General features: G+C 38.3%; 1 protein-coding gene across 15 annotated transcripts in view; it reads right to left on the bottom strand.

The window, feature by feature from the left end:
• Positions 1–27420, bottom strand: part of KIF1B (kinesin family member 1B) — a 151686-nt gene that overhangs the window by 102232 nt on the left and 22034 nt on the right. For all 15 annotated transcript variants that reach the window (XM_067719827.1, XM_067719817.1, XM_067719855.1 and 12 more), the window contains exons 3-8: positions 11130–11206; positions 10207–10386; positions 7890–7955; positions 4194–4372; positions 3501–3612; positions 80–157 (exon numbers count right to left, since the gene is read on the bottom strand). In XM_067719827.1, coding sequence (XP_067575928.1) covers positions 80–157; positions 3501–3612; positions 4194–4372; positions 7890–7955; positions 10207–10386; positions 11130–11206 — 692 coding nt within the window. The remainder of the gene's footprint in view (positions 1–79; positions 158–3500; positions 3613–4193; positions 4373–7889; positions 7956–10206; positions 10387–11129; positions 11207–27420) is intronic.

Here is a 27420-nt window from a genome sequence, read left to right as displayed (position 1 = left end):
GCGAGGAGTCCTAACCACTGGACCACCAGGGAATTCCCAAAGAACATTTATTGACTAGGCTATTTGGTAAGATAAATACCTTTAATCGAGTCCCTTTGGCACCAGTTGAATCAGCTCGTTCACTTCCCGCTAGATCCACCAAGCTGATTTTACTGACCTGGTAAAGAACAATAACACTGGGGCAATTAAAAAATAAGCAAGGTAGAAGTAGAAAACATTTAGAGGCAAGAAATTAAAAGATTAAGTCATAGAGAACACTAAAAATATTAATTAGACCTCATACGTGGCATAAGAAGACAAACATACTGTAGTCAATTTAAAGAGCATGCAGGGGCTTCTCTGGTGGCACAGTGATTGAGAGTCTGCCTGCTGATGCAGGGGACACGGGTTCGTGCCCCGGTCCGGGAGGGTCCCACATGCCGCGGAGTGGCTGGGCCCGTGAGCCATGGCCGCTGAGCCTGCGCGTCCGGAGCCCGTGCTCCGCAACGGGAGAGGCCACAACAGTGAGAGGCCTGCGTACCGCAAAAAAATAAAAAATAAAAAAAATAAGGAGCATGCAAAAAAATTTCATGTCAATTATCTTGGTTTAAAAGAAGTAATTTTAGGATAAACACATTTTAAAATGATATGTCATAAAAATGTAAAAAACTCATTAACCCATTAAATGGCATATTAAAAATGAAGCTTCTAACAACTGGAACTCTCACACACTGCTGATGGGAATGTACATTTTTACAATCACTTTTGAAAGCAGTTTGGCAGATTCTTAAGAAACTAAATGTACACCTACCGTAAGACTCAACCATCCTACTCCTAGGTATCTTTTGTTGTTGTTTTTTATTCTTTTTTTTTTTAATTCTTTTTTTTTTGGCCACACCGTGTGGCATACAGGATCTTAGTTCGCCGACCAGGGATTGAACCCGCACCCCCTGCAGTAGAAGCGTGGATTCTTAACCACTGGACCACCAGGGAAGTCCCCTACTCCTAGGCATTTACCAAGAGAAACAAAAAACAAGTATGCACACAAAGACCTGTATACAAATGTTCATGGCATCTTCATCTGTAATGACCAAAAACTGTTCATTTAAATGACCATCAATAGATGAGGTAATGCGCAAACTGTGATCTATCTATACAATGGAATACTGATCAGCAATGAAAATGAGTGAACTATGGATACACACAACAATACAGATGAATCTCTAGATCATTATGCTAAGCTGAAAGAAGCTGGCAGAAAATAGTACGTACTATATGATTCTATTTATACAAAATTCTGGAGCGTGTTAACTAATCTATAGTGACAGAAATCAAATCAGGGATTGCCTGAGGATGAGAGTGGAAGAGATTACGAAGAGGCATAAGGCAACTTTTGGGAGTAATAGAAATTTTCATTATCTGAATTGTGGTACTGGTTTTACAGGTGTACAGGTAGTCCCCCCTTATCCACCGTTTCACTTTCCACAGTTTCAGTTACCTATGGTCAACGGCAGTCAGAAAATATTAAATGGAAAATTCCAGAAATGAACAATTCACAGGTTTTAAATTGTGTGTCATTCTAAGCAGCATGATAAAATCTCGCTCTATCCCAGTCCATGCCTGGGATGTGATCATCCCTTTGTCCAGCATATCCCAGTCCTTAGTCACTTAGTAGCTGGCTCAGTTACCAGACCAATTGTTGTATCACAGTGCTGGTGTTCAAGTGACCCTTATTTTACTTAATAATGGCCCCAAAGTGCAAGAGTAGTAATGCTGGTAATTCGGATATGCCAAAGAGAAGCCGTACAGTGCTTCCTTTAAGTGTATGCTGAGGTTGCTCATATCTACGGTAACAATGAATCTTCTATTCATGAAATTGTGAAGAGGGAAAAAGAAATTCATGCTAGTTTTGCTGTTGCACTTCAGGCTGCAAAAGTTATGGCCACAGTGTGTGATAACTGCTTAGTTACGATGGAAAAGGCACTAAATTTTTACAATAAGATATTCTGAGAGTGAGAGAGACTACATTCACATATCAGTATCACAGTATATTATTGTAATTGTTCTATTTTATTATTGTCATTAATCTCTTACTGTGCCTAATTTATAAATTAAACTTTATCCTAAATATAAATGTATGGGAAAAAAACAGTATATATAAGGTTTTGATACTATCTGCAGTTTCAGGCATTCACTGCAGGTCTTGGAATGTTATCTCCGGCAGATAAAGGGTGGGACTACTGTATATATATCTGATCCAATTTTATACTCTAAATATGTGTTGTTTGTTGCACTTCAATAACACCTCAATAAAGTTGTTTAAAAAAAATTTTTAAAGCTTCAGGAAAGTTTACAGAAAAGTATCCAAATCAGATTATCAAGGAAGCTATGGTTATGGGTTAATGTCATTATTTTTGTAGATTTAACATCAGGGAAGAAAAGAAAAAATTCTTTCACATAGCATGTTCCTTGGTGCCATTCAGACAAATACTGACTACTAAATGACATTAATATAGAACCTCTGGCTAGGCAGTGTCAAGTTATTTGATCACCTATATGAAGAGTGTATTTTGAAAAATAATCTTCAGCTAAAATGAACAAACAAGTCACCAACTAAAAGCTGATTTTAGTTTTTAGTGGTATCAGCATCACAAAGTACTCAGTTTATAAGGCAAGATCTTTTATAACAGCCAGGACAATAAATCTAACTTCAGATTTAAAAATCCAGCTGAGTGCTACTTGGGAATGTAGGCAGAGTAGAAATCAACGTAAGTCTATTATTAATAGTAATAACAATAAAATTAACATTTATTGAGTGGCTACTCTGTGCCAGGCACTAGTAGATGCACTTACCCTATATTAATATTTACTCCTCTTCACCAATCCTATGAGGTTAGAGAAACTGAGGCACAAAGACTAACTTGCCCAACATAACACTGCAGAAAAATGGCAGAGCTAAGATCTAAAGCAAGCAGTTTAATCCCGAAGTCTACTAAATTTAACCAACCACTGTAGAAAATGAGAAACTAACAAGCACAGGTATTTGACGAACATCAGAAATGCTGTGCAGTTATTTTTTTCCCAAGAATAAAATACATATTGTCTGCTTAACTGTTTGCTTAAACAGTTTAATTCCACAGTAACATTATCAGAGCTCAAAAAACTAAAATACACATACCAGAGAAGTTAACAAGGTAATTAAGAGATTCTAGTCAAGAAGAAAAGGAAGGATCTTCTTCCCCACAGAACTGCTTAACTCTATTGCATAGAGCAGTTTTTGAGACTCAAAAGTCTTGGATTGTTTTTTCTTAACCTTATTTTATATCTTGCAATTTCACTCAAGAACCCATGCTCAAAACTGGTTTAGAGTGGAATAAAAATGACTAGTGGAAAGTATAAAATACCCTTCATTAAGTAAAAGGGCAACTTTCTTCCCTTCCACAAAATCAGAAGGTAGCAGGAGGGACTTCTGAAAATCCCCATTCCCCACAACTCAAGCCCAGACACTGAAGTTCTCCTACCTTCTCAGTGGAGAGGTTGGTTTCAGTATCATGTTTCTTCTGGGTGAAAACAATGGTAAACACAGCATGGGAACGGCTACTTGTTTCATTCATGTTGGTAGCTGCCACTGTCCTAAAAAAACATAAATGTGACCACATGACAATGGAATCCTTAGATGAATGTTAAAATGACAATAGCCTTCAAATTATAAGCATAATAATCACAAGCGACAGCTTTAAACTTATTCAGATTACAAGATTGTCACTTACACAAAATTGCTCTCAATATACCTTATCTGTGAACTTATCAAGTTACCTGCCAACTCCAAAGGCACCCCATCAGAATCATTCTTCATACTCCAGCTATACCTTTAGAAACCACCAAGGCATTTGATTTTCATTCTTTATTAGGTGCTCAGTTATTCTGGAATCAATTACTACCATAGGCATGTGATAACCAACATTTTACCACAACTTGATGAAAACCTAATAGTAAAACTTAAAGTTCTAACGTGTTTCAGCAGTGCATTGTTTGGATGAGAAGGATACCAAATATGTTGAGGACCCTGCTTCTCTAGCATAGCCAAAGGATCAGAGGACTCCACAGTGAAAGCAACTTTCATAGTTATAAATGTGGTCTCAAATCCTTAACCAGGAACAAAAGGCCTCAAAATATACCAAAGACCTCAGTCATCAGTCTATTTCCTACCATACCTGGCTTTGTTCCCAGCATCCATGAGGTCAGCAATGTCTGTGTAGGAAGTTACTGCCAACTTTGACAGATCCTCCACATATGGGCCAAGAAGTGGATGTTCACGCACACGCAAGTTACCCTTGTTTTTTGGATTCAGCAAGTCTCGTACTCTTTCACAGTAAATTTCCATGTAGCTCACCTAGGAACATATTATTAAAGTGATTTAGAGGACTTGGAAAAAGTTAAAAAGATTTTAAAATCTTTTTATCTTTTCACCTTTTATTAAAAGCTCTACAATTAGAGATCAGTAACCTTTACAATATGAAATAACAATTCCAGTCCCTTTTATTCTATTACCAGTAACATAGATACAACTGAGTAGGTTAGAACCAGCCTTCTGACTTTCTCAGGAAAGAAAAGGGGGTAAACAGGCTCTCTCAGCACACAATAGCTGCTACTTGTCTTAGGCAGAAAAAATATCATTTTTAGTAGTAACTTATCAGTTATTAGTGTTTTGGGTTTTTTTAATGCATGCTGTTGTCAATAATTGGGGATTACAATGAGGTTACTCCAAAAGCTTGGAAACAAGATTTCTATTAGTGTTAAAACCAAGGAACAACATCAATATTCCAGAGCAGGTTAGACAAAAGAGATCTGCGACTCATACTTTAAGTCTGGCCACATTGTGACCAAACATATATCTGTCAGAAGGGGTAAGCGTTGGTTAGTGTGGAACCTGATTGTTTGGGAGGACCTATCCAAGTCCCCTGGGGAAAGGGGAAGCCACAGACAGTACACTTCAGGAATTCTTGTCCCATCAGCAAGAACATTCCTATCATGGAAAGGGATGTATTAGACTATCGTTTCTTCATCTGAAGCAACTGAACATTTAATTTGTCTAATCAACTCCTCTCCAATTCCATACTCACCAAAAAAAACAACAGGGTTCCAATAGAGGTCTGCCCACAGGAGGATAATATACCAGTCTTGCTAATGTGAGTGTTCTGGTCAGGGTAATATTTATTCCTCATGGGAAAGTAACAAACCAACATGGTGGTTTCCTAACATCAGTCAGATGAGCTTCACTCAAGAGTCTGGCTTTGAAGGATCTACAAGATCAGACCTCTAAGCAACCAAGGCTCTGAAGTGGGAAAAATTCACCACAGTAAGCCTCATCACAATGCTTCCCTAGGAATAAAACACTTCTGTGTCACTGCGTTGTTCAAGCATACAATGTAACTCCTGCATTCTTCAAGTTTAAATTTCTAGAGAAACATTTTCAGAATATCTGAAATAAACCTATCTCCATTCCATTCTCTTTCAGTCTGCTCTGACTATATTTATACTGTATTTTAAAATCAGTTTTTAAAATACTGAAAACCCTCAAAAGATAATTGATCTATTACAAGAATAAAACAACAGGACAACAAATATTCTTTCTTAAAGCAGGTTATCCTACATGAGAAATTGAAATGGCAACTTTAATCATTCTCGTGTACTTAAAACTTGTACATACAATCCTGAATCCCAGGAAGATACTATATTTTCTTGGAAAACTTGCTGTCCCTTTTCACACAGGCATGGTACTAAGAGGACCCAAATAACCTGAGTAAGGTTGATGTGCTCTGTTACTTATTCTCTAATATGCAAATCCATCTAAAGACATCACTACTTCTGAACCAACCATCATAGACCCCACTTGGCAAATTCAATTCCCTGAGCACCATCAGCTTCTAGGCACTTGGCATACATCAGTAAATAAGGATCCCTGCCCTAATGAGCTTATGATTCTAAAAAGGATACTGAAAATAAAAAACAAACATAAAAAATAAGTAAAATATTATAAAGTAGGGTAGAAGTGATGAATACTATAAAAAAAAAAAAGAACAGAGCAAGAGAGGTCAGGAGTGCTGGGGTAGAGGGCAAGTTGCAAAATTAAATAAGGTGGTCATGGCAAGCCTCATTGAGAGGGTATGATTTGAGCAAAAGACTTGGAGGTGAAAACTTAGTCAAAAAGATACTGGGACTTCCCTGGTGGCAAAGACTCTGAAATCCCAATGCAAGGGGCCCGGGTTCAATCCCTGGTCAGGGAACAAGATCCCACACGCATGCCACAGTTAAGGAGCCTGCTTGCTGAAACTAAGGAGTCTGCCTGTCACAACTAAGACCTGGCGCAACTAAATAAATAAATATTAAAAAGAAAAAAAAAAAAAAAAAGACATCCAGGAAAGAAAATTTCAGGCCAAAAGAAATGTAAATGAAAAGGCACTGAGGTAGGAATGTTCCTGGTGTATTCCAGAAACAGCAAAAAAAAAAAAAAGAAGGCCAGTGTGGCTGCAGCAGAGTAAATAAGGGAGAGAGGCAGGAGAGGAGGTAGAGGTCCCACCAATGTGAAGAACAACAAAGTTGTTGTTCACACTGGGATTAGGGATACACTGTGCACTCCAAATAAGCCTGTGAACTCTGAATAATATGAAAGAAAATGGCAGCTTCTTTTATTACCTATAAGCTCAAAAACTTCAATCACATTGTCACTCTCCCTATCCTTTGAATTTATTTAAAATTTATGATATTTTAATAAGAATGATTAATAAAGATCTACTGATTTTCATTTGCTATACATTTAATATTCAAAAAAGAATAGTTATAGGATGAGACAAGCTATTCAGAGAATTCATTTTAACAAAACATATTTTTAGAGCAGCACATTCCCCTTTTGGTACATCATAGTTACCAGGCAGAATTCTTTGAAATTTATACAACACTTTAAAGGTAAAGAAAAAACCCAAAGCAGCTAAGTGGATCAACTAAGAATTGCATAAGACCTATAGAAAGTCACAACATATACATTTTTAAAAATCTAGAAGTCACTTAAAAAACAGACTGATTTCTCAAAACAACAAGCTCATGTTAACAGAATGTTTTAATAACTTCAGCTACTATGAAACTGAATACCAAAAATGGGGATGTGTAAAACAACAGCTTCATAAAGCACTTGTACAAAAAAGTGGAAATGTTTATCAAATAAACTAACATATATAAATGTAATTCTACAGACCTCTTCTCAAAAGAACTAGGGTATATACACTGAATGGAGAATAACTTTCCAAGATTGTAAACAATTACAAAGGGGAGAAGAGGAGAAGAGATTTGATTACATATATTTTAAAAACTTATGCCTGTCAAAAGTCATTATTAATAATATTAAAGGGGGAAGAGTTCATGCAAATGAATAACAAAAACATTGCAATCCCAAAATATAAACAGGCATATACATAATTTACAAGATGTTCAATCACACTGCTAATCAAAGAAATTCTAATTTTAAAAGTGAGAAAATTTCCCTTATTAAATTGGCAAAGATTAAAAAATAAAATTACTAAACGATGACGAGGACACAGTGGGTGCTTACACCCTCCTGATGGAACAGAAAATTGGTATAGCCTTTCAAAAGGCCATTTGGCAATTCAAATGTACCATCTGACAACCAACATACATAAGAAGGAAATAACTGAAAATAAAGCCACAAACTTATGAACAAGGATTTAATTGCAACATTCTTCATTATAACCAAAACTTAGAAATAGCCTCAAAGTACAGAATTGGGGCAATGGTTAAGTGATCTATAGCTCAGTCATAATTAGGAACCATTGAAAAGTAGCATTTGAGGGAATGGAGCACAGAGGACTCTGTTTTTAATCCACAGTTTTACGCACCTCTACAGAGTAAGACATTTCTTCGTTACAGTTGTCATTGATTTTCTCAAATAGTTCTTCACATAACTGTAGAAACAGAATGAGAGGCACGAAGAGCATAAATCAGAAGTACTACATTACCCATGCGTGCTAAAGGGATTAGCGAGATCCCCTTTCTCTTTTTTTCTCTAAATATTAATGGCATCAACATCAAAGGTAAATGCTTTGAATGAAATAAAAGGAAAGTTTTTAATACATTCTTCTCATCTAATCCCTACTGTCCCTCAACAGTATCACCTCAATAATGTTTCCTTAGAAAGAAAGCCACATATAGGGGAAGAGAAGGGATTATGTCTCTTCTATTGTTATGTCATTGATTTTACTTCATGTGAATTCAACTCTTCATATTATACTAGAATTAACTGTGACTCAACTATCAGTATTATAATTGTAGGAGTAAAACTACTATTAAACTGTATTTTGCACACTTATTTATCATGACATAAATTGTATTATATGTTCTGTTACTATATACATTGTAAATTCATACATATATGCATAGAGAGAATATACACTATTTGAAAAGAGTAATAAATAAAGGTATTTTTGAGAATAATTTTGACTCTATAAATTTTTCCCCTTTACCTCTGCCTTAAGATTCCAATCCCTTTTATGAGAGGCTGTTCCATTACACAGTGACATTTCTAACAGAAAACAATTTTTCTAGATCAGGAAAATTATAAAATTTCACTCTCCCTATCCTTTGAATTTATTTAAAATATGTGATGTTTTGAATAAGAATAATTAAGAAAAATCCACTGAATTTTCGTTTGCTATATATTTAGTATTAAGGCAATCAATATACATTTGAAAAATGAACTATATGTTCATGAATCTCTAGAAGTCTAAATAGAATTTAAGATGGATTTTAAGTAGCAGTTTCTAAAACATAAGTCTTCTTAAAAATTCATGCTTTGACATTAAAACAAAATATTCAAAAATTCTACCAGAAAAGAGATACATATGTAACTATACAAGAATTCCAATAACAAATAAATTAAAGGAAATAGAAGGACTATTTAATATTACTTGCTATATCTACAAACAATTATTTTATTGTCAAAGAAGTTAATACATAGTAGTAAAAGCAAAGACTTAGACCTGTGCTTGGCACATTATGAGTGCTACATTTAATGTTTCCTCTAATTAGTATTATAATTATTACCATTACTATACACAAAGAAGGACAATTCCCAAATATATGTCTTAATACAGACATTACCTTTTATGTTTAAAAAAAAAAATAGGGACTTCCCTGGTGGTCCAGGGGGTGAGACTCCGTGCTCCCAATGCAGGGGGCCTGTTCAATCCCTGATTGGGGAACTAGATACGCATGCATTACGCAAATAAGAAGTCCGCGTACTGCAACTAAAGATCCTTGTGTGCCGCAACTAAGACCTGGCACAGCCAAAATTTTAAAAAATATATTTGAGTGTGTGTGTGTGTGTGTGTGCGTGCATGCTAGTATGTTCATTTTTTCTGAAAATGTCCTAATCTTTATTAATAATAAGCATTTCAATTATATAGCTGAATTTAAAATTATAATCCAATAATCCATTCAAAAAAGTAGATATTGCTCCCTTATATATTTTATTTTCAGAATACAGCAATGGCCACACTAGGCCTATAGTAAAAGAACACTTTAAAATTAATCCCAAATATCATTAATAAAAGCAAACCATGTTCCTGTTACTAGCAAAAGAAGTTCTTCTTAAATGTACCTGTGTCATGACTTTTCTCCATTCCCAAACAATACAGAATCAAAAGACTAACTGCTCTTAAAAAAGAAAAAAACCTCAGACTGTTCAAGCTTTAAGTGATAGAATTAATTTAACAAGATAAAAGGAAAGGCAATCAAATAAGGCAATCAAAAAACAAAAACATATTCTTAAGAGGTGATCTATATATGAACTTGGGGGAAAAAATCAGACCAACAACACTCACCAGGTGTCCCCAGGATTCAGAACAGAGCCTGACACATACTATCACTTTTTAAAGAAGCTGATAACATTGTTCAAAAGATAAAGTAACATGGCATTGGATATACAGCAAAACCTTTACAAAAAGTCAACTTTCCCACCTTTAAAAACAGACATGAATACATATCAGTCTTTTCCATCAGACTGTTAGCTCCTCTCAGGGAAAGAGATTTATCTTTGTGCCTCGCATACAATAGTCCCTGAATAAATGTTTGCTAATAAAAATAATTGTTAATGCAATTGAGGACTAAGAGTAATAATGAACAGAGGTTTTTCATTCTTGTTTTTTTGTTTTTTACCTGTGGAATGATGCCAGCCTGGCTTTCTTCTTGTTTACCCATCATTGTATAAGACTTCCCAGCACCAGTCTGCCCATAGGCAAAAATACAGACATTATATCCTTCAAAGGCATGTAAGAGCATTTCCTTTCCAATATCATTGTACACACGGTTTTGAGATGCAAAACAGGGATCTTCGGGCTGTAAGGATTAAAAGGAAAAATAAATGGCATTTTATTCATATTGTTTCCTATGCTTATTTGATTACTTCTATAATAAATAAAAGTGTTTGAAATCAGAATAATCACCTAAAATATATTTTTAAGTCCCTCCTACATATAGTTTATTTTTCCCATTAAATGCACACACACAGAGGCACTATTAGAGACATCCAGGCCAGCCATACATAAAAATATCTACATGAAATTATCTGACATGATTACATTTCATTTTACATAACCTTGAAAGTATTACTCTTCCATTCACAGGGAGCTCCAAGAAAATTTTAAGTGGAAAATGGGGCTGAAAGATCAAAGATCAAGTCCACATACAAAAATATTTCTTTTAATTCGCTCCAGGTGGTGTGGCTATTTCTCAATAAACACAGCTTTCAGTGAAGAATGTTTTCCATCCCCTTTCACAGGCTCTTCCCTTGGCAATTAGGCTTTGCAATAGTTTAAAACATCTCCTACTCTAACACAAAATAGGAAAAAAAGAACAAAAATGCGTAACAAAGAGATGCAGAAGCAAACTCTAGTTTAGGAACAATCCCTAGAAGCCAGTAAGATTTGGGATCCTATAATGAGTAAGGGGATACTGCAAAGGGTCTTACTCTTCATTTCCCTAGATGTTGGTAATCTTTGCTTTCCCTGTGGACCTGCAGGCTCTTTCAAAAGGTTTAAAACCCACACTGTTCTACCACGCTGCACCATGAGTACACTCACCGAGGTGTGAGACCAGTAGGAGTAGTCAAAGCTGAAGGACTTTGGAGCTTCCTTTGGGTTCTTTGGGTTAATAATACCTAGAGGATGAAAATGTTTTGATTTTATAAGTGATTCAGTTAAATGTTTTTTAGTTCAGCATAATGTTATACTGTAAACTCAAAACATCCAAATCAGTAAATTCATACTACTGAATCTGAATTGGGCAACTGAAAAACAAAAATAACACATTTTTAATAGGTAGGATCTATATAGAGAATTTGAAAAGAATCAGACCAACAACATTCACTAGATGCCACCAGAATTTACAACAGAGCTTGGAACATAGTAGGTGCTCAGTAAATGTCTTGTGACTGAATCCTAGGTAAGTTAGCAGACAAAATTTGGAAATGGACCATGTTACTATTTCAAGGTGCTTCATAAGGCTTGAAATATTTCAATATATCAGAAATAAAAATTAGAAAATTACTGAATTAATCCAACCACTATTTAAAACAAACACTTTTTAAAGATCCTATCATCTACTTAAGAAAAGCATTTAGGGGCTTCCCTGGTGGTGCAGTGGGTGAAAGTCCGCCTGCCGATGCGGGGGACACGGGTTCGTGCCCCGGTCCGGGAAGATCCACATGCTGCGGAGCGGCTGGGCCTGTGAGCCATGGCTGCTGAGCCTGCGCGTCCAGAGCCTGTGCTCCGCAACGGGAGAGGCCACAGCAGTGAGAGGCCCGCGTACCGCAAAAAAAAAAAAAAAGGAAGGATAGTTTTTGTGAAATCCACAATTGATAATAACTAATACGTAAGTTACTAGATATATGTATATACGTGTGTATATGTGTGTGCATGTATACACTAGAAACACAGACCTCTAAATCATCTGTAGAATGTCATAAACAGTAAAATTACTTTTGACTGAAAAGTATGAAGCCTCACTGTCCATATTAAAAGTGATTTCTCGGGACTTCCCTGGCGGTCCAGTGGTTAGGACTCCGTGCTTCCACCGCAGGGGCACGGGTTCGACCCCTGGTCGGGGAACTAAGATCCCGCATGCCACACGACATGGCCAAAAAATAAATAAAATTGTTTTTAAAAAGTGATTTCTCATGTGATTAACCCAGTCACATACTTCAGGGACTGACTGAATGCTGAGGCTTGGCCTCTCTTCCTCCCTCACACACACAAAGCTTTAGCACCTCATATTTCACACAGAATAGAATCATTGTAACATGTGGTCATGAAATCGCCTCAAAGCCCAGACCAACCAATCCACTTCTCTAAGGCAGGGCCACATCCCAAGCTATCTGAGATCAGGATTAAAAAATAAATCTGCCCCGGGGCAGCTGTTGCTCAGGATACAAATAGCAACAGTTGCTACGGTGCTTAGCTCTCTCTCACTGGATTCCACGGGGTATGGCCACACCTATGTTCCAACCTCAAATGCTGACAGAGTATTAACAAGGCTCACACAGCACATAATCATGTGACAAGGAGACATGGTTCTAGAAAGAACATCTCCCCACACACAAATGGTAGCCTAAGCAAAGAAGTACACTTCTAAACAAAAGGCACTACCTACAAGATTTAAATAATAGCCAACATTCATGGAGCACTTACTCTGAGCTCTAAGTACTTTCTGTGCACAAACCTGTTTAATCCTCCCAACCACTCAATACGGCAGATGTTTTATTATCCCCATTTTATAAAGAAATCATCAAAAAGAGGTTAAGTAACTTACCCAAGGCTACAGAGCTAGCTAGTGGCGATTCAGGATGTGAGTTTGGAGTGTCTAGTTCCTGAGCCCAGTCACCCAACAATTAAATACTCCCTATATGCGGCGATCACCAAGGCAAACACGGTAAGGCATTTCTATGCATATGCATACATATGTGCATGTAAATGCACATTTATGACCACTGCCCCCCAAAACTGTATCACAGGCATTGCTCAGAACTCTCCTTACAACATCTGAAACTAGGAACTATGAGAATTATAGTTCCTAAAAGATGAAAGACCACACACAAACTCTACCAAGAAAACAGAAATTAGTGTCATACTTCGTGAACCAGATTCCAGGTTTCAGTGGCTCAGCAATGAGGACAATAACAATATATAGGGTATGACCTCTGAAGTAGACTTCATCACTCGAAACCACGGTTAAAATAAACACTTTCTAACCTTTAGGAAATCCGCTGTCATAAAACTTTTAAGCCGCATTTCATTAAATCTTTAGCTACTCACTGGTAGTACCAATTCTGCCAAGAACGATTTAAGAAAGGGCAAGTTTTCAGATCCTACTCCTTTGTTCCCTTTTCTCTAGTAAAGGAAAAGAAAAACTATGCCAGCGAGTAACTTCCTTGATTCACACGAAATCCTTTTCCTCTTCCTCAATATACCCTTCTCCCAGATCTTTGAAACTTCTGAAACTAATAAATTTTCCTAACTTCCATCTTCAAAACCAAGCTGCTTTTTATTTTTATCTATTTTTTTCTTTCCAGCTATTATTCATTCCACTCAGCACATGGATGCATGAATTCATTTAACAAACTTTTTTGGGGCACATTTGCTGTGTATTAAGTGTTAGATATACAAAGAAAGATAAGAAAGATACCACCTTTTTTCTTTTTTATTGAAGTAACATTGGTATATAACGTTAGATAACTTTCATGTGTACAACATTATATTTCTACTTCTGTATACACGATACCAAATTGCCTTTTAAATAACTGCCTCCAGGCAACAAAAATATCTTTAACATAAATAAGTAAATCAAAATATAATTTTAAAGAGCCATTTATATAAGTTATGTGAAACAAGATGAAATTTACCCACAATATTTGAAAGATTTTCATTCCTAAATGAAAGATATTTATATTAAAGACACCTTGGAAAAATGCAAAATTCAATATTCTTGTTACCAGACTTAGGGGGGGAAAGGTGTAAGCAGAAAGACTCAGAAGGTATGGGTCATTTCTATATGTTAGAATGGGTGGCAGTTACAGAGTTGTTTTATATTATTCTTTATATTTACATATACATTGTATTATCTTGACTATTTTAAATATTTACTAGCAAAAATTTTTTTTAACTCCAAAACTCTGCAAAGGAAAAAAACTTATAAGGATAAAATATTAATGACAGCGCTTGAGCACATCAGAAGCCCATGAACTCCACTATTACTTGCATGGACAATGAATTAATATTTTCATATGTGCGAAAGGATTTTTCTTTCTGAATAACAGCTGTGATCTCACTTCCTTTAACCCAACTAAGAAACAGGATGTTTCCAACCATTAATAAAAATGGGGAGCGGGGAGAGAGAACATGTAATAGAAAGGGTATAGGATTTGGAAACAAAGGACCAGCATCAGTAAGAACAATTAAGAAATATATTTAGATTTAGGGAATTCCCTGATGGTCCAGTGGTTAGGACTCTGAGCTTTCACTGCTGAGGACCCAGGTTCAATCCCTGGTTGGGAACTAAGATCCCACAAGGCACACAGCGCAACCAAAAAATATATATATATATCTATATATAGACAGATAGATAGATAGATAGATATAGATATATATAGATTTAGATTTTTCTGTGACCTTGGGTATTGCTACACTTTTGTGTCCCCTCTAAAACTGAGGTAAGGAACTTCCCTGGTGGTCCAGTGATTAAGACTCTGCGCTCCCAATGCAGGGGGCCCAGGTTCGATCCCTGGTCAGGGAACTAGATCCCGCATGCCACAACTAAGAGCTCGCATGCCGCAACTAAAAGATCCCGCATGCGGCAATGAAGATCCTGCGTGCCACAACCAAGACCCAGCCAAACAAATAAATAGTTAAAAATAAAACTGAGGTAATACCTAGTTCACAGGATTAAATGAGTAAAGCACTATACAAATGTTAATTTTCAAAAACACGTATTTTATCTTGTTTTAAATTCCCCCAATGTTTGGTGGGTATGATAACCATATTCCGTGGTTTTTAAACCAAAGCAAGGAAAGTTCACTGATAAAATAAGCTAAAGCATAAGAATTCTACTTCTTGGCAAGAGTCAAAATACTACATTGGAGTCCTTTAGATGTGCCATCAAATCTCCGGTGCTCCTACCACATTAAAAATCCCTTCAGTACATGGACCATGTCTTACGGACCCTCTACACTGCCCTACACCAAACAGGCACTCAGATGAATGTGCTCCACAGGTCATGTGTAATTTTAATTTCATTAAATCTTGTACCATTTTCAGGAACCTAAAAGGAAAAACCAAAACAGTATATACCTATGCAATATATACATAAAATACCAGTAAATTTTATTAACTTTCACAGTAAGAATATAGAGAGAATTCTATCACCGAAAAGACTGGGCAATATTTAACATAGTGATTCTTGTATCAAAGTCAACTGAGCTAAAACACAGTGTGCAGGACTTCTAATTTGTCTCCCAGAAAGCATGCACATATGAATGGAATTCTAGTAATTAATGAATACGTTCAACATATAAACCATATTTTCACCAATGTAAAAGCTATTACAAACATTTATGCCTCCCAGGGTCAAGTGTTATCAGTGGACAGAGTTTGTCTCAGACAAATCAACACTTTTTCTTCAAGGAATGGACTCCTGGCATATCTTTGAGGACTAGCCAGAACATAACTCTATTTTAAGTGCTGTATACTTCATAGTGCTTTATTTCCTATAAAAATCATCATTTCATGCCACTTTTCAAGACCTCTTTTAAACTCCTTCTGCACCTGAGGCCTCTTCTTCTATCAAGATTTCTCTGGACACACAGTATACTCCACATCTGGACCCACCTCCACCAGCAATTCTCCACATCTGATCTACATTGTCAGTTCTACTTTCAAAATGTATCCAGAATCCCATGACTTCTCACCACCACCATCAGTACCACCCTGGTCAACTCACCATCTCTCTCGCCTGGACGACTGCAATACCTACTAACTGGGCTCCCCACTTTTCCCCTGAGCCCCTGAAAAGTCTCATCTCCACACTGTAGATAATGACCCTTCTCAGATGTAATCCGGATCACCTCCATGGCAAACCTCCAGTGAACCTTCCGATAATACACTGAACAAAACTCCACTCCCTCTGTGACCTCCTCTCCAAAGGTTCAATCTTTACTCTGATCCCACTGGCCTTCTTACTGAAGACACATTCTCATTTCAGGGTCTTTGTACTTACTGCTCTGCTGGGAATGCTTTCTCCCAGGTATCTGACTCGCCCACTCCTTAATTTCATACAGTTCTCTATTCAAACATCACCTTATCAGACAGCCCTTTTCTGACCATTTAATTTAAATCAGCATTCACTTCACTCTCCATCCTCTTACCCTGCCTTATTTTTCTTCATTGCTCTCATGACCACCTGACTTATTATATGAGTCACTAGAATGTAAGTTCCATGAGACCAGAACTTCTGTTTCATTCACGGTTCTATCCCCTAGCTCCCAGGACAGTGCCTGACATACAGTAGATACTCAATATATACCCGAAAAACTAATGAATATGTTACTTTCATCTTTCCTTACAGACTGTCCCTTCTTTGTGGCTGGAAACCATGACCCCTCTTTCTATATCACTCACGGTACTGACTTCATAAGTAGGTGACGCTTATTTGTGAACTGGAATGTAGCTCTCTCAATACCACTTGCTTACTGAGTCTTTTCTCCCTGAGCAACCAACTAATTCAGCTTCTGGCAAGAATCATTAACCTCCGGGAAAGGAGGTACCTAAATTCCAGTCTAGAGAACAGAAATACAACTTCTAGGAAACAGCAGTAATAGGTAAACAGGGAACAAGAGGAAAGATTACCAGGTTTTAAATAGTACAGGCAAAAGAAGATGTGCTGATGGAGGTCAGCAGGAAGGGCAAGGATAAAGGAAAGTACATTGGGGGCAGAAGAGTGGAATAGGTACTAGAAATCCCTCTTCTTCCCCAGGTCTTTACAATTGTCTTTTACACTCTGCATTTCACAGGAAATATGGAATCTCATGGCAGACGGAGGTATCTTACCACATTAAAATCTGTTGCTGCAAAATTTTCTCCAGTGTCCCAGATATGACAAGCTTGCCTCGCATAACGATTCTTGTGTAGGTAGGAAACAAATTCTTGACCTCACACACAAGACACACACCCAAGAGGCACTGCCATATGGTAAAAACACCAAAAGACGTAAATAGATGCTAATGTTCTCAGCATTCATCTTTCCAAGTAGTTCCCCTGAAACATACATTCAATTAGAAGGGTGAGGTGCTCAGCACCTGGCTCAATGCCCAGCACAGAGCAGGGATTATACAGGAACTGGTTGAATCACTGTTGAATATCACAGCTACAACCAGGATGGTGCATCACTCAAAGCCCAGATGTTACAACAACATCCATCTGGACAAGTCCATGTTCCTGATCTTTCTGCCTATCTTCCAGTAGTCCCTGCCCCTTTGCCCTGTGTACTTGTACTCAATGAGCTCCCAAGTCTGAAATAATGCTAGTTTCCACGCTGACATTACTCTTTCTCAAAGGAAGGGTTATCACAAAAGATCCCAAGATCCTATTTTAAGAAAGGAAAAGTTAAGAGCCCTTTATTCACTGGGCACATTTACTGAGCACATTTATTAAGCACAAACTATGTACCAGGCACTGGGTTAGGGATACAATGGCAAGCAAAAGAGTTATTTCCACCCTTCTAGAGCTCAGAGTCAATGGAGGAGACAGACATATAATCACACAAAATAAATACATGCTTTCAAATTATGGTAAGATCCATGCTAGATAAGCATGGGGTCCTATAAGAACATATAAACAGAAACATATAAAAGGAAACATATATAAAAGAGGCAATTTTTTAGTCAGTAAACTCTGATTTGGTGAAAGAGAAGGGGGAGCTGAAGGATAAGTAGGAGATAGCTAAGGAAAGCCGAGTGATAATAATATCAGCCAACACCTACTGAATGCTTACTATGTTCCAAGCACTGTGCTAAAGCATTACATGTACACACTCATTTAATCCACAAAATAACCTCACGTTGCATCATCTCCATTTTACACTTGGAGCGCCTGAGTTGTCCAAGGCCAGAGCCTGAACTGAAATTTGGACCATCTGGCTCCAAGGCCAGAGCCCACTGGGCAATGTGTATCCCAGGCCAGGGAACTGCATTAGGAAGCCCTGGGGCAAAAAGAAGGACGTGAAACCCAGGCACTGGTTTGACAGGTGTAGCTCAAATGCAGTGAGCAGCAAAGGGTAGAAAAGCACTAAATCTCAGGGTCGTGGACAGACCTCAAGGAGCTGGTGAACCCCTGAGCAGTGAGAAGCCACTGGAGTGGCTTGACTACAGTGATGGATGGACTAAAGCATGGAGACTGGATTGGAGGAAAGCCTGAATGGAAGTGTGGAGACCAATTACACAGAACACAACCACTACTGCAGAACATCTTTGCCATTTACATAATGCCTCCCATGAGAACTGCATCTGGCATCAGAAATCCATGAGTTTCAAGTCTGTGGCATTTGTCGGGGCCAGGAGAAAGAAAGGTCCATTCCTATATCAAAAGCATTGTGTTTCTCGATCCAAAACTGAATTTTGTCTTACAATTTGACCCAATATTCAATGATCAAAACCTGAGTTGATCTAGAAAATATTTCTAGAAGACATTATTAAATATTTTAGCAGTGAAGAAAATAGAATACTGTAGAGGCTTTGATCTAACTCCACCCTAAGTATCCAATATTATCCTAGGGTCCATCTATAAACTCAGCACATAACAATCAGTAAGCCTCAGTTTTCTTATCTGTAAAATGGGTACAACAATAATAGTGCCTACCTTTATAGAACTTGTTAGGAGGATTAATCACTAATCGATGTCAAGAGTTTTAGCTCAGGACCTAGCACAAAGTAAATACTCAAAATATTCTTTCATTTAGCAAATACTTGGGTGTCTACCATGCCCCAGGCCTGAAGGTATCTAGTGAAAAAACAGTCCCTGCCTTGAAGGAGCTTACATTCTAATCAGGAAGTCAGATAATTAACTAATAGAGATAGTGCAACCTGGAAGAAAAATAAAGAAGACTTAGGAGATATAACGGTGACAATGGAGGTAGCAGGAGTGACTCTTTTAGATAAGAGTGGGCAGGCTGCCACATCTGAGCAGGGACCTGCATGACATTTAGGGCCCGGCAAGACCACCAGTGTTGCCAAAGGAGTAAACTATAATGGCATGTGAAGTCAGAGGGCTAGCCAGAGGCCAAATTCTCTGGGGCCTGTGGCCAAGGTGAGGGTTTTTAGTTATATTCTAAAAGTGATAGGAAGCCAACAAAGGACTTGAAGCACAAGCTGACATAATCTGATTTACATTTCTAGAATATGACTCTGGCTACTACATAGGAACAAAAGCAGAAACAGAAAGATAGGAAGCTACTGGAGTGTTCTTGGACTAGAGTAGAAACGATAAAAAGTAACCAGATTTAGGAGAGACTGTGAAAGTAGAGACAACAAGACTGACTTACTGATGAATTACAGGTGGCCTGTAAGAAAAAGAAGAGTGACCCCAATATTTTTGGTCTGAGAAACTAAAGAATGGGTAAGAATGAATGAAGAGCCACTTTAGTTGGGCAAGGAGGGGAAATCAGTTCTGTTGAAGACACGCTGAGTTTGAGATACTTCTTAGGCCTTTAAGTAGAGTTAAATTAGCAGCCGGGTAGACAAGTGTGGAGTTGTACAAAGGGGTGCAGGCTGGAGAAATGAATTTGGGAGTCATTGTCACCTCAATGACATTTAAAGCCTTGAGCCTAGATGAAATCACTTAGGAGTGTGTCTTCCCTATAGACAGAAAAGAGATCAAAGAGGAGAGACAAGGTCCTGGTGTACTTTTAACACAGGAGGAAAGGAAGAACAGAGAATGGCCTGGGAGGAAGGAAGGTAATCAGGAGAGCATGGGGTCCTGAGAGCCAAGAGACAAAGGAAATCAAGCTATGTTAGCTACTATCATAACCACCTTCTGGACTCCCAAGAGGAAGAGTCTTTGTCAGGCTATCACTTGACTTCCCCATAACTCACTCTGGCTCATCCTCACCTCTGGGCCTTGGTTCCCATCACCATCCAGATCTCATCTGGTTTCCAGGCTGTTTTCTTAACTCTCCCTTCATAAATCAGAAAGGCAGCCTCAGAACTGAAGATCTGATTGTATCTTTTCCCAGGTCCACAGGGGAGAGGACCTTGAGTTTATCCTCTCCCTGCACCTTGCACACCTTTCCCCTTGTGCCTTCAGACTTTTTATTCTTTATGCTGTAGCTGACATTCCTTACCTTAGGAGAGCCGGAGAAGAGTGAAGAACAGGACAGCACCTTTCACGTAAAGGCTTGAAGACCCTTATTCAAGATCAATGGAATGCCTTTAAAATGACTCCCCATAAAATGTTCCATAGGCTTTAGTTTACTGATGAACCGCAAGACCATCTTCTCTTTCTTAGAGTGCCTTCAAGTCAAAATTAGCCTTACAAAGTCTGCGAAGTCCCCCAACTTTACCCCCCTTTTTCCTGGCCTTCTTTACAACTTTGTTACTCCAGCATCAAGATGCAGAAATAATGTTTTAATTACTAAGTCCTAGAAAACAAGGCAGTCAAAACAAGATTTGTACTTAAAAGCCCTTTTATTCTCCAGAATAAATTTGTTTATCTAATATCTCAAAGTCTCTATGCAGCAATTACACTGTTGTTGGCAAACTATTAAAGATTTTGCCTGCAACTACAATTAACATATCATCGTGGCAACAGTGTAACTTTATATTAACTTTTCTCTGATGGCATGTTTTAAGCTTGTTAAAAATACCAGTGATATCTTCGGCACAAACTTCCTCTTCAAAAACTTTCTACTATATCCAAATTTAAGAAAAATGGCACACGATTATTTTATATACCATTTATATTCCAAAACCATAAAGCCAAGCCCCAGAAGCATCCTCTCCCCTACTTAGAATAATATATTGCCGAAAATATATTAAAATGGCATAAAGCATATTGTCATAAAGTAGATTTGAGCAAAAGACCTAAAATCATAAAATTTCTTGATCTTTTAAAATAACAAAATTAGATTCTAAATCTTATAAAACAGGATAAATGTACTATATGCATTCACTATACAGCTGACCCTTGAACAACATAGGTTTGAACTGTGTGGGTCCACTTATATGTGGATTTTTTCAAAAGTGAATAGTACAGTACTACACGATCTAGGGCTAGTTGAATCCATGGATGCAGAACCGCAGATACAAAGGGTCGATTATAGATTATAGGTGGATTTTAAACTGTGCAGAGGGTCGGCATTCCTAACCGCCTTGATGTTCAAGGGTCAACTATATACTCAATCCCAGAGTATTGAACATTCAAATGGAAGAAAAGAAGAAAAAAATCTACCAACTCTGTAGTGTCACACTGTCATCAAGTGAGTATAAAATAAATATGCTAGCTATAATAAACGTTAAACAAACTCTCAATTAACAATTCTGCTCTTCCTAAGCAAATTTTGAATGATTCTGAAGGGAGATGACAGGGAAGGTCCAGCTTTTCTTTAAGTTAAGTGGTACAAAGATGTCTCAACTAATAATAATGCCCTTTTTATTAATAATTTCCCTGAATCAAAAAAGGACATCAAGATAAATTTTAACCTAACAGTTAAATTCTAAATAGACACAGGCGTTCAGTCTTATTACACGGAACAGTAAAACTTAATATTTTGAGAAGCAATATACACAGGTCAGAGATTAAGAGTCAGAGCTCTGACCGAAACAGACACATTGATCAATGGAACACAATACAGAGCCCAGAAATAAACCCACACACCTATGGTCAATTAATCTTCGACAGAGGAGGCAAGAATATACAATGGAGAAAAGACAGTCTCTTCGGCAAGTGGTGCTGGGAAAGCCGGACAGCGCATGTAAATCAATGAAGTTAGAACATACGCGCACACCATACACAAAAATAAACTCAAAAATGTTTAAAGACTTAAATATAAGATAGGACACCATAAAACTCCTAGAAGAGATCATAGGCAAAACATTCTCTGACATAAATCATAGCAATGTTTCCTTAGGTCAGTCTCCCAAGGCAATAGAAACAAAAGCAAAAATAAACAAATGGGACCTAATCAAACTTAAAAGCTTTTGCACAGCAAAGGAAACCATAAACAAAACGAAAAGACAACCTATAGACTGGGAGAAAATATTTGCAAACGATGCAACCGACAAGGGATTAATTTCCAAAATATACAAATAGCTCATACAACTCAATAACAAAAAAACAAACAACCCAATCCAAAAATGGGCAGAAGACCTAAATAGACATTTCTCCAAAGACATACAGATGGCCAAAAGGCACATGAAAAGATGTTCAATATCACTATTAGAGAAATGCAACTCAAAACTATAATGAGGTATCACCTCACACCAGTCAGATCATCCATCATTAAAAAGTCTACAAATAGTAAATGCTGGAGAGGGTGTGGAGAAAAGGGAACCCTCGTACATCGTTGGTGGGAATGTAAATTGGTACAGCCACTGTGGAAAACAGTATGGAAGTTCCTTTGAAAACTAAAAATATAGTTGCCATATGATCTAGCAATCCCACTCCTGGGCATTATCTGGAGAAAACTCTAATTCAGAAAGATACATGCATCCCTATGTTCATAGCAGCACTATTTACAACAGCCAAGACATGGAAGCAACCTAAGTGTCCATCAACAGATGAATGGATAAAAGATGTGGTATGTATACACACACACACACACACACACAATGGAATGCTACTCAGCCATAAAAAAAAAAGAAATAATGCCATTTGCTGCAACATGGATGGACCTAGAGATATCATTCTAAGTGAAGCCAGAAAGAGAAAGACAAATACCATATGATATCACTTATATGTGGAATCTAAAATACGACACAAATGTACTTATTTACAAAACAGACTCACAGACATGGCAAACAAACTTATGGTTACCAAAGTGGAAAAGGTGTGGGGGAGGGATAAATGAGGAGTTTGGGATTGGCAGATACAAAAAAAAGAATGAGGGCTCTGGAGCCAGACAGCACCAGTTCATTTTCTAGTTCTCTCAATCCTAGATGTGTGACCCCAGGCAAGTTAGCCAGTATTTATGCCCTCATCTGTGAAATGGGGAAAATAAGAGTATCTGCCATAGGACTGTTGTGAGGATTACATGAGTTAAAGTCTGTAAGCGTCTAATTGTGGCTGGCATAGCTTAAGTGTTTATTATTGTTGTCTTGTCGTTACCTACTAATCGCAGTGGTTTTCCCCCAACTAAAAGGCAATTTAAAAAGTAAAAGCTGATTTTGTTTTCCCCTTCACCCATTTTGCCTTCTCAATTTTATTCACAGTTACAAAAGGAACTCTAGTATCAGACCAGAACAATGTCACAGGGAAACAGTAATTGTAGTTAAATCATTTCCTCTTTACGTAGCTTCTGCTAATTCTGGCAGTACAGTTTTCTGTTCTGCCAAAACAAAAGAGGCTTCCCAGACATCCCCCACCTTTCCTGGCCCTGCCCCTCAGTTATTTAGATACCTCTCCTAATGCCTTCATAATGGTCATCACACTGCTTTGATTACTTATCTCTAAGATGAAACTAAAAACACTCTGAGCCCCTGGTGGCCTCCCAGCCTATTTTTGCTGAGTTAACAAAAATCTAATTTCCCACATATGCCCTCAAAAACCTAATTTCATATTTCTTATTCTTACCACCTATATGAACAAAGCACTCATCCCTAAACAGTACAACCAAGAACAGTTTTTAGCCCACTAGAAATGTTTGTTCATAAAATAAGCACGTTGTTGATATACTACAAAAAATTAAGTCTGTGAACACCAACTTCGCCTACTATAAAATCGGCACGAGTAGCCCCTTTCGCGGTCTCTCTAACCACACTCCAGACTTTGTGAGCTCCCACTGCAAGTGCTTCACACTTCACTGGGCAACTACCAAAAGCTATCAGCACTGTGTTGTTGGCACAGACTTTCAAAAATGAACTCCAAAACAACCCTTGAGAATTGCAAAGAAGGCATTTAAAACAAAAAAACAAACAAACAAACAAAACTGGGCATGGTTGCTTTCCCCTTTGAAAAAAGCAACAAATGTACATATAAAGGCCACATGAAGTACAGTCTGGATTTAATCAAGGCAACCTCAAAAGACTAAAACAGTAAGATGCAAAGCAGCAGGTTTCCTACAAGATTTTTTTCAGTCTTCTCTCTTGGCCGTTTCAGAATCCAGATGTGAAAACAACTTATTTAGGTAATTGAAGAAGTTTGAATTATACACTATAATAAAAAGCAGTTCCAAACACACAATACCAAAAGCCCCCTCCTTTAGTGACAGGTTCAACTGTTTCTGCCTATACATTTATATTCCCATTGAAAATAATGATTTAGGTACCAAAACTAACCACAAAAAACAATTTCACAAATAACTTTCAAATACCATCCTACGCGGACACCCAATTCCATTTGATCCTCACAACAACCTAGGAATAGAGAGCTGGGTAGGCATTAGCAACATCTCCATTTAATAAATGGAGAGGCTAAGGCTCAAGTATTTGATAACAGAGGATGAGCTAAATAATGTATGATTCATAACTACAATACAGCCACTAAAATCATGTTCCTGAAGACTACTTTAGACTTGGGAATATTTACCCACTGCATTACTAAGGGAAAGACCAAGGAGGCTACAGAGGTTTGGCAAAGGGAGAAGGGAGGTCCCTGCACAGACTTCAGCTTTTGTTCTGAGTGAAATGGGAACCATCTGAGAGTTTAGAGCAAAAAAGTAATCTGACTTCCATTCTAAAAGGATGGAGAACAGATTACTAGAGGGCAAGGGCTGAAGCAAGGAGACTTGTAAGGAGGCTACTGTAGGTGGTGGCAGTAAAGGAGGTGGAAACTAAGATTCTGGGTATACTCTAAGGCAGAGCCTACAGGGCTTTATGATGGATAGAGGATAAGAGAGAGAGTCAAGGATGTTTTACGATTTTTGCCCTGAGCAACTACAAAGGTAGAGTTGCCTTTAACTGAGTTGAGGGAGAATGCAGGGGAGCAAGAATTCAAGAGGATATATCAGATATTCAGTTTTGGACATTCCAAGTTTAAGATGTTTATTTAGACAAGCAGGTAAGAGGTGCCAGATAGACGGCTGCATAAACTGCCTTCTAAAAACAATTCCTGGGACTTCCCTGGTGGTCCAGTGGCTAAAATTCCGTGCTCCCAATGCAGGGGGCCCGGGTTTGATCCCTGGTCAGGGAACCAGATCCCGCATGCCGCAACTAAGACCCGGTGCAGCCAAATAAATAATTTTTTTAATAAATAGGTAAAAAATAAAAACAATTCCTTCCCCACTTGTGAGGGGCTTACTTTTTTTTTTTTTTTGCAGTACGCGGGTCTCTCACTGTTGTGGCCTCTCCCGTTGCGGAGCACAGGCTCCGGACGCGCAGGCTCAGCGGCCATGGCTCACGGGCCCAGCCGCTCCGCAGCATGTGGGATCTTCCTGGACCAGGGCACGAACCCGTGTCCCCTGCATCGGCAGGCAGACTCTCAACCACTGCGCCACCAGGGAAGCCCAGAGGGTTTACATTCTTTACAGCAGTCCTAAGAAGTGGTTTTAAGGCTCAAGTGTCTGATAATGGGTGATGAGCTAAATAAATTATGGTTCATAAATCCAACAGAATACTATATAATCATTAAAATCATGATCTTGAAGAATACTTTAAAAAATGTGCTCAGGGGGCTTCCCTGGTGGCACAGTGGTTGAGAGTCCGCCTGCCGATGCAGGGGACACGGGTTCGTGCCCCGGTCCGGGAAGATCCCACATGCCGCGGAGTGGCTGGGCCCATGAGCCATGGCCGCTGAGCCTGTGCGTCCGGAGCCTGTGCTCTGCAACGGGAGAGGCCACAACAGTGAGAGGCCTGCATACCGCAAAAAAAAAAAAAAAAAAAAATGTGCTCAATAAGTTAATGGTAAATGAATTTATCTCATCTAGAAGAGGGTGCAATCTAATGCCCTTCTTTAAGACCATAAACTTTATCCCAGTAGAAGAAAAACGTAAGAAACAGAGAGGGATACATTCCAGAATGTCAGCTTAGTTAAGGTGCCATATGAGAAGTCATTAAATACCAAGGAAAATTGTGAGAAGGCCACTGACAGTGCAAGATCTGGACCTTCCCTTTATCAACCCATTCCAAAGTCATTCTAAAGGACAAAATTGGTTTCAATCAATTCCAACTGAGTAAACATAGTATCATTTCAGGGGCACCTTTATTTCCCCACCCCAGCACACATACACAGACCCCTCTCATTGCTATAGCTTCAAGTCCTGATTACAGGAAAAGTGTTTTGTGTCAAAATTTTTTAAAATTTAATGCCACGGGTACCCAAGCTGATTTCAATATATTTTACTGAACTCTTCTTCCTGTGCTGTAAAAGCCTCTTCACCTTCTTGTTGCTTATCTTCCTACATTCCAGTGACTAAATGAGTGTCATTTAACCAAGGTGGACATGTAAGCATTCCTCTCTTTGGAAAAAGAAGTCAGAAAGTGGTTCGAGGGCTTCCCTGGTGGCGCAGTCGTTGAGAGTCTGCCTGCCGATGCAGGGGACGCGGGTTCGTGCCCCGGTCCGGGAGGATCCCACATGCCGCGGAGCGGCTGGGCCCGTGAGCCATGGCCGCTGAGCCTGCGCGTCCGGAGCCTGTGCTCTGCAGCGGGAGAGGCCACAACAGTGAGAGGCCCGCGTACCGCAAAAAAAAAAAAAAAAGTGGTTCGAAGGTTTCAGAAAGAGGGGACAGGAGGCAAATTTCGTGGACTTGTGCTTATCATATGGTATGCCCTGGTCACTGGTCTAAATAGGCCTGGGTGCACAGCATCTCAATTTGCAAGATTAAGACTGTTTTTTCCCTTTGCTTTTATGCTTTTTTAATTAAATGTTTAGTAGATATACTTATAAAATATATGTAGAGTTTAAACAGCAACAATAAACAAAACCCCAGGTACCCACCAGCGCATTACAGAACATGACTCTCACCTCTGTAGCTCCACTGTATGACCCTCCCAGATTTCTTTGCCCACCATCTCTCCACTGAGGCCTGCAGAATTTTGTCATTATTGCCTTACTTTTCTTCATAGTTTTACCCTATGTCTTTTTATGGAGTAAAGAATACAGAGAACAGTTTTGTATGTTCTTAAATTTATATAAATAAAATACATCAACTGCTTTTCCAACTTGCTTATATAGCTACAGT

Source organism: Pseudorca crassidens, chromosome 2 (assembly GCF_039906515.1).
Source record: "Pseudorca crassidens isolate mPseCra1 chromosome 2, mPseCra1.hap1, whole genome shotgun sequence".
NCBI lineage: Eukaryota > Metazoa > Chordata > Mammalia > Artiodactyla > Delphinidae > Pseudorca > Pseudorca crassidens.
Note: the sequence above shows the minus strand (reverse complement) of the source record. Positions and strands in the feature narration are given on the sequence as shown.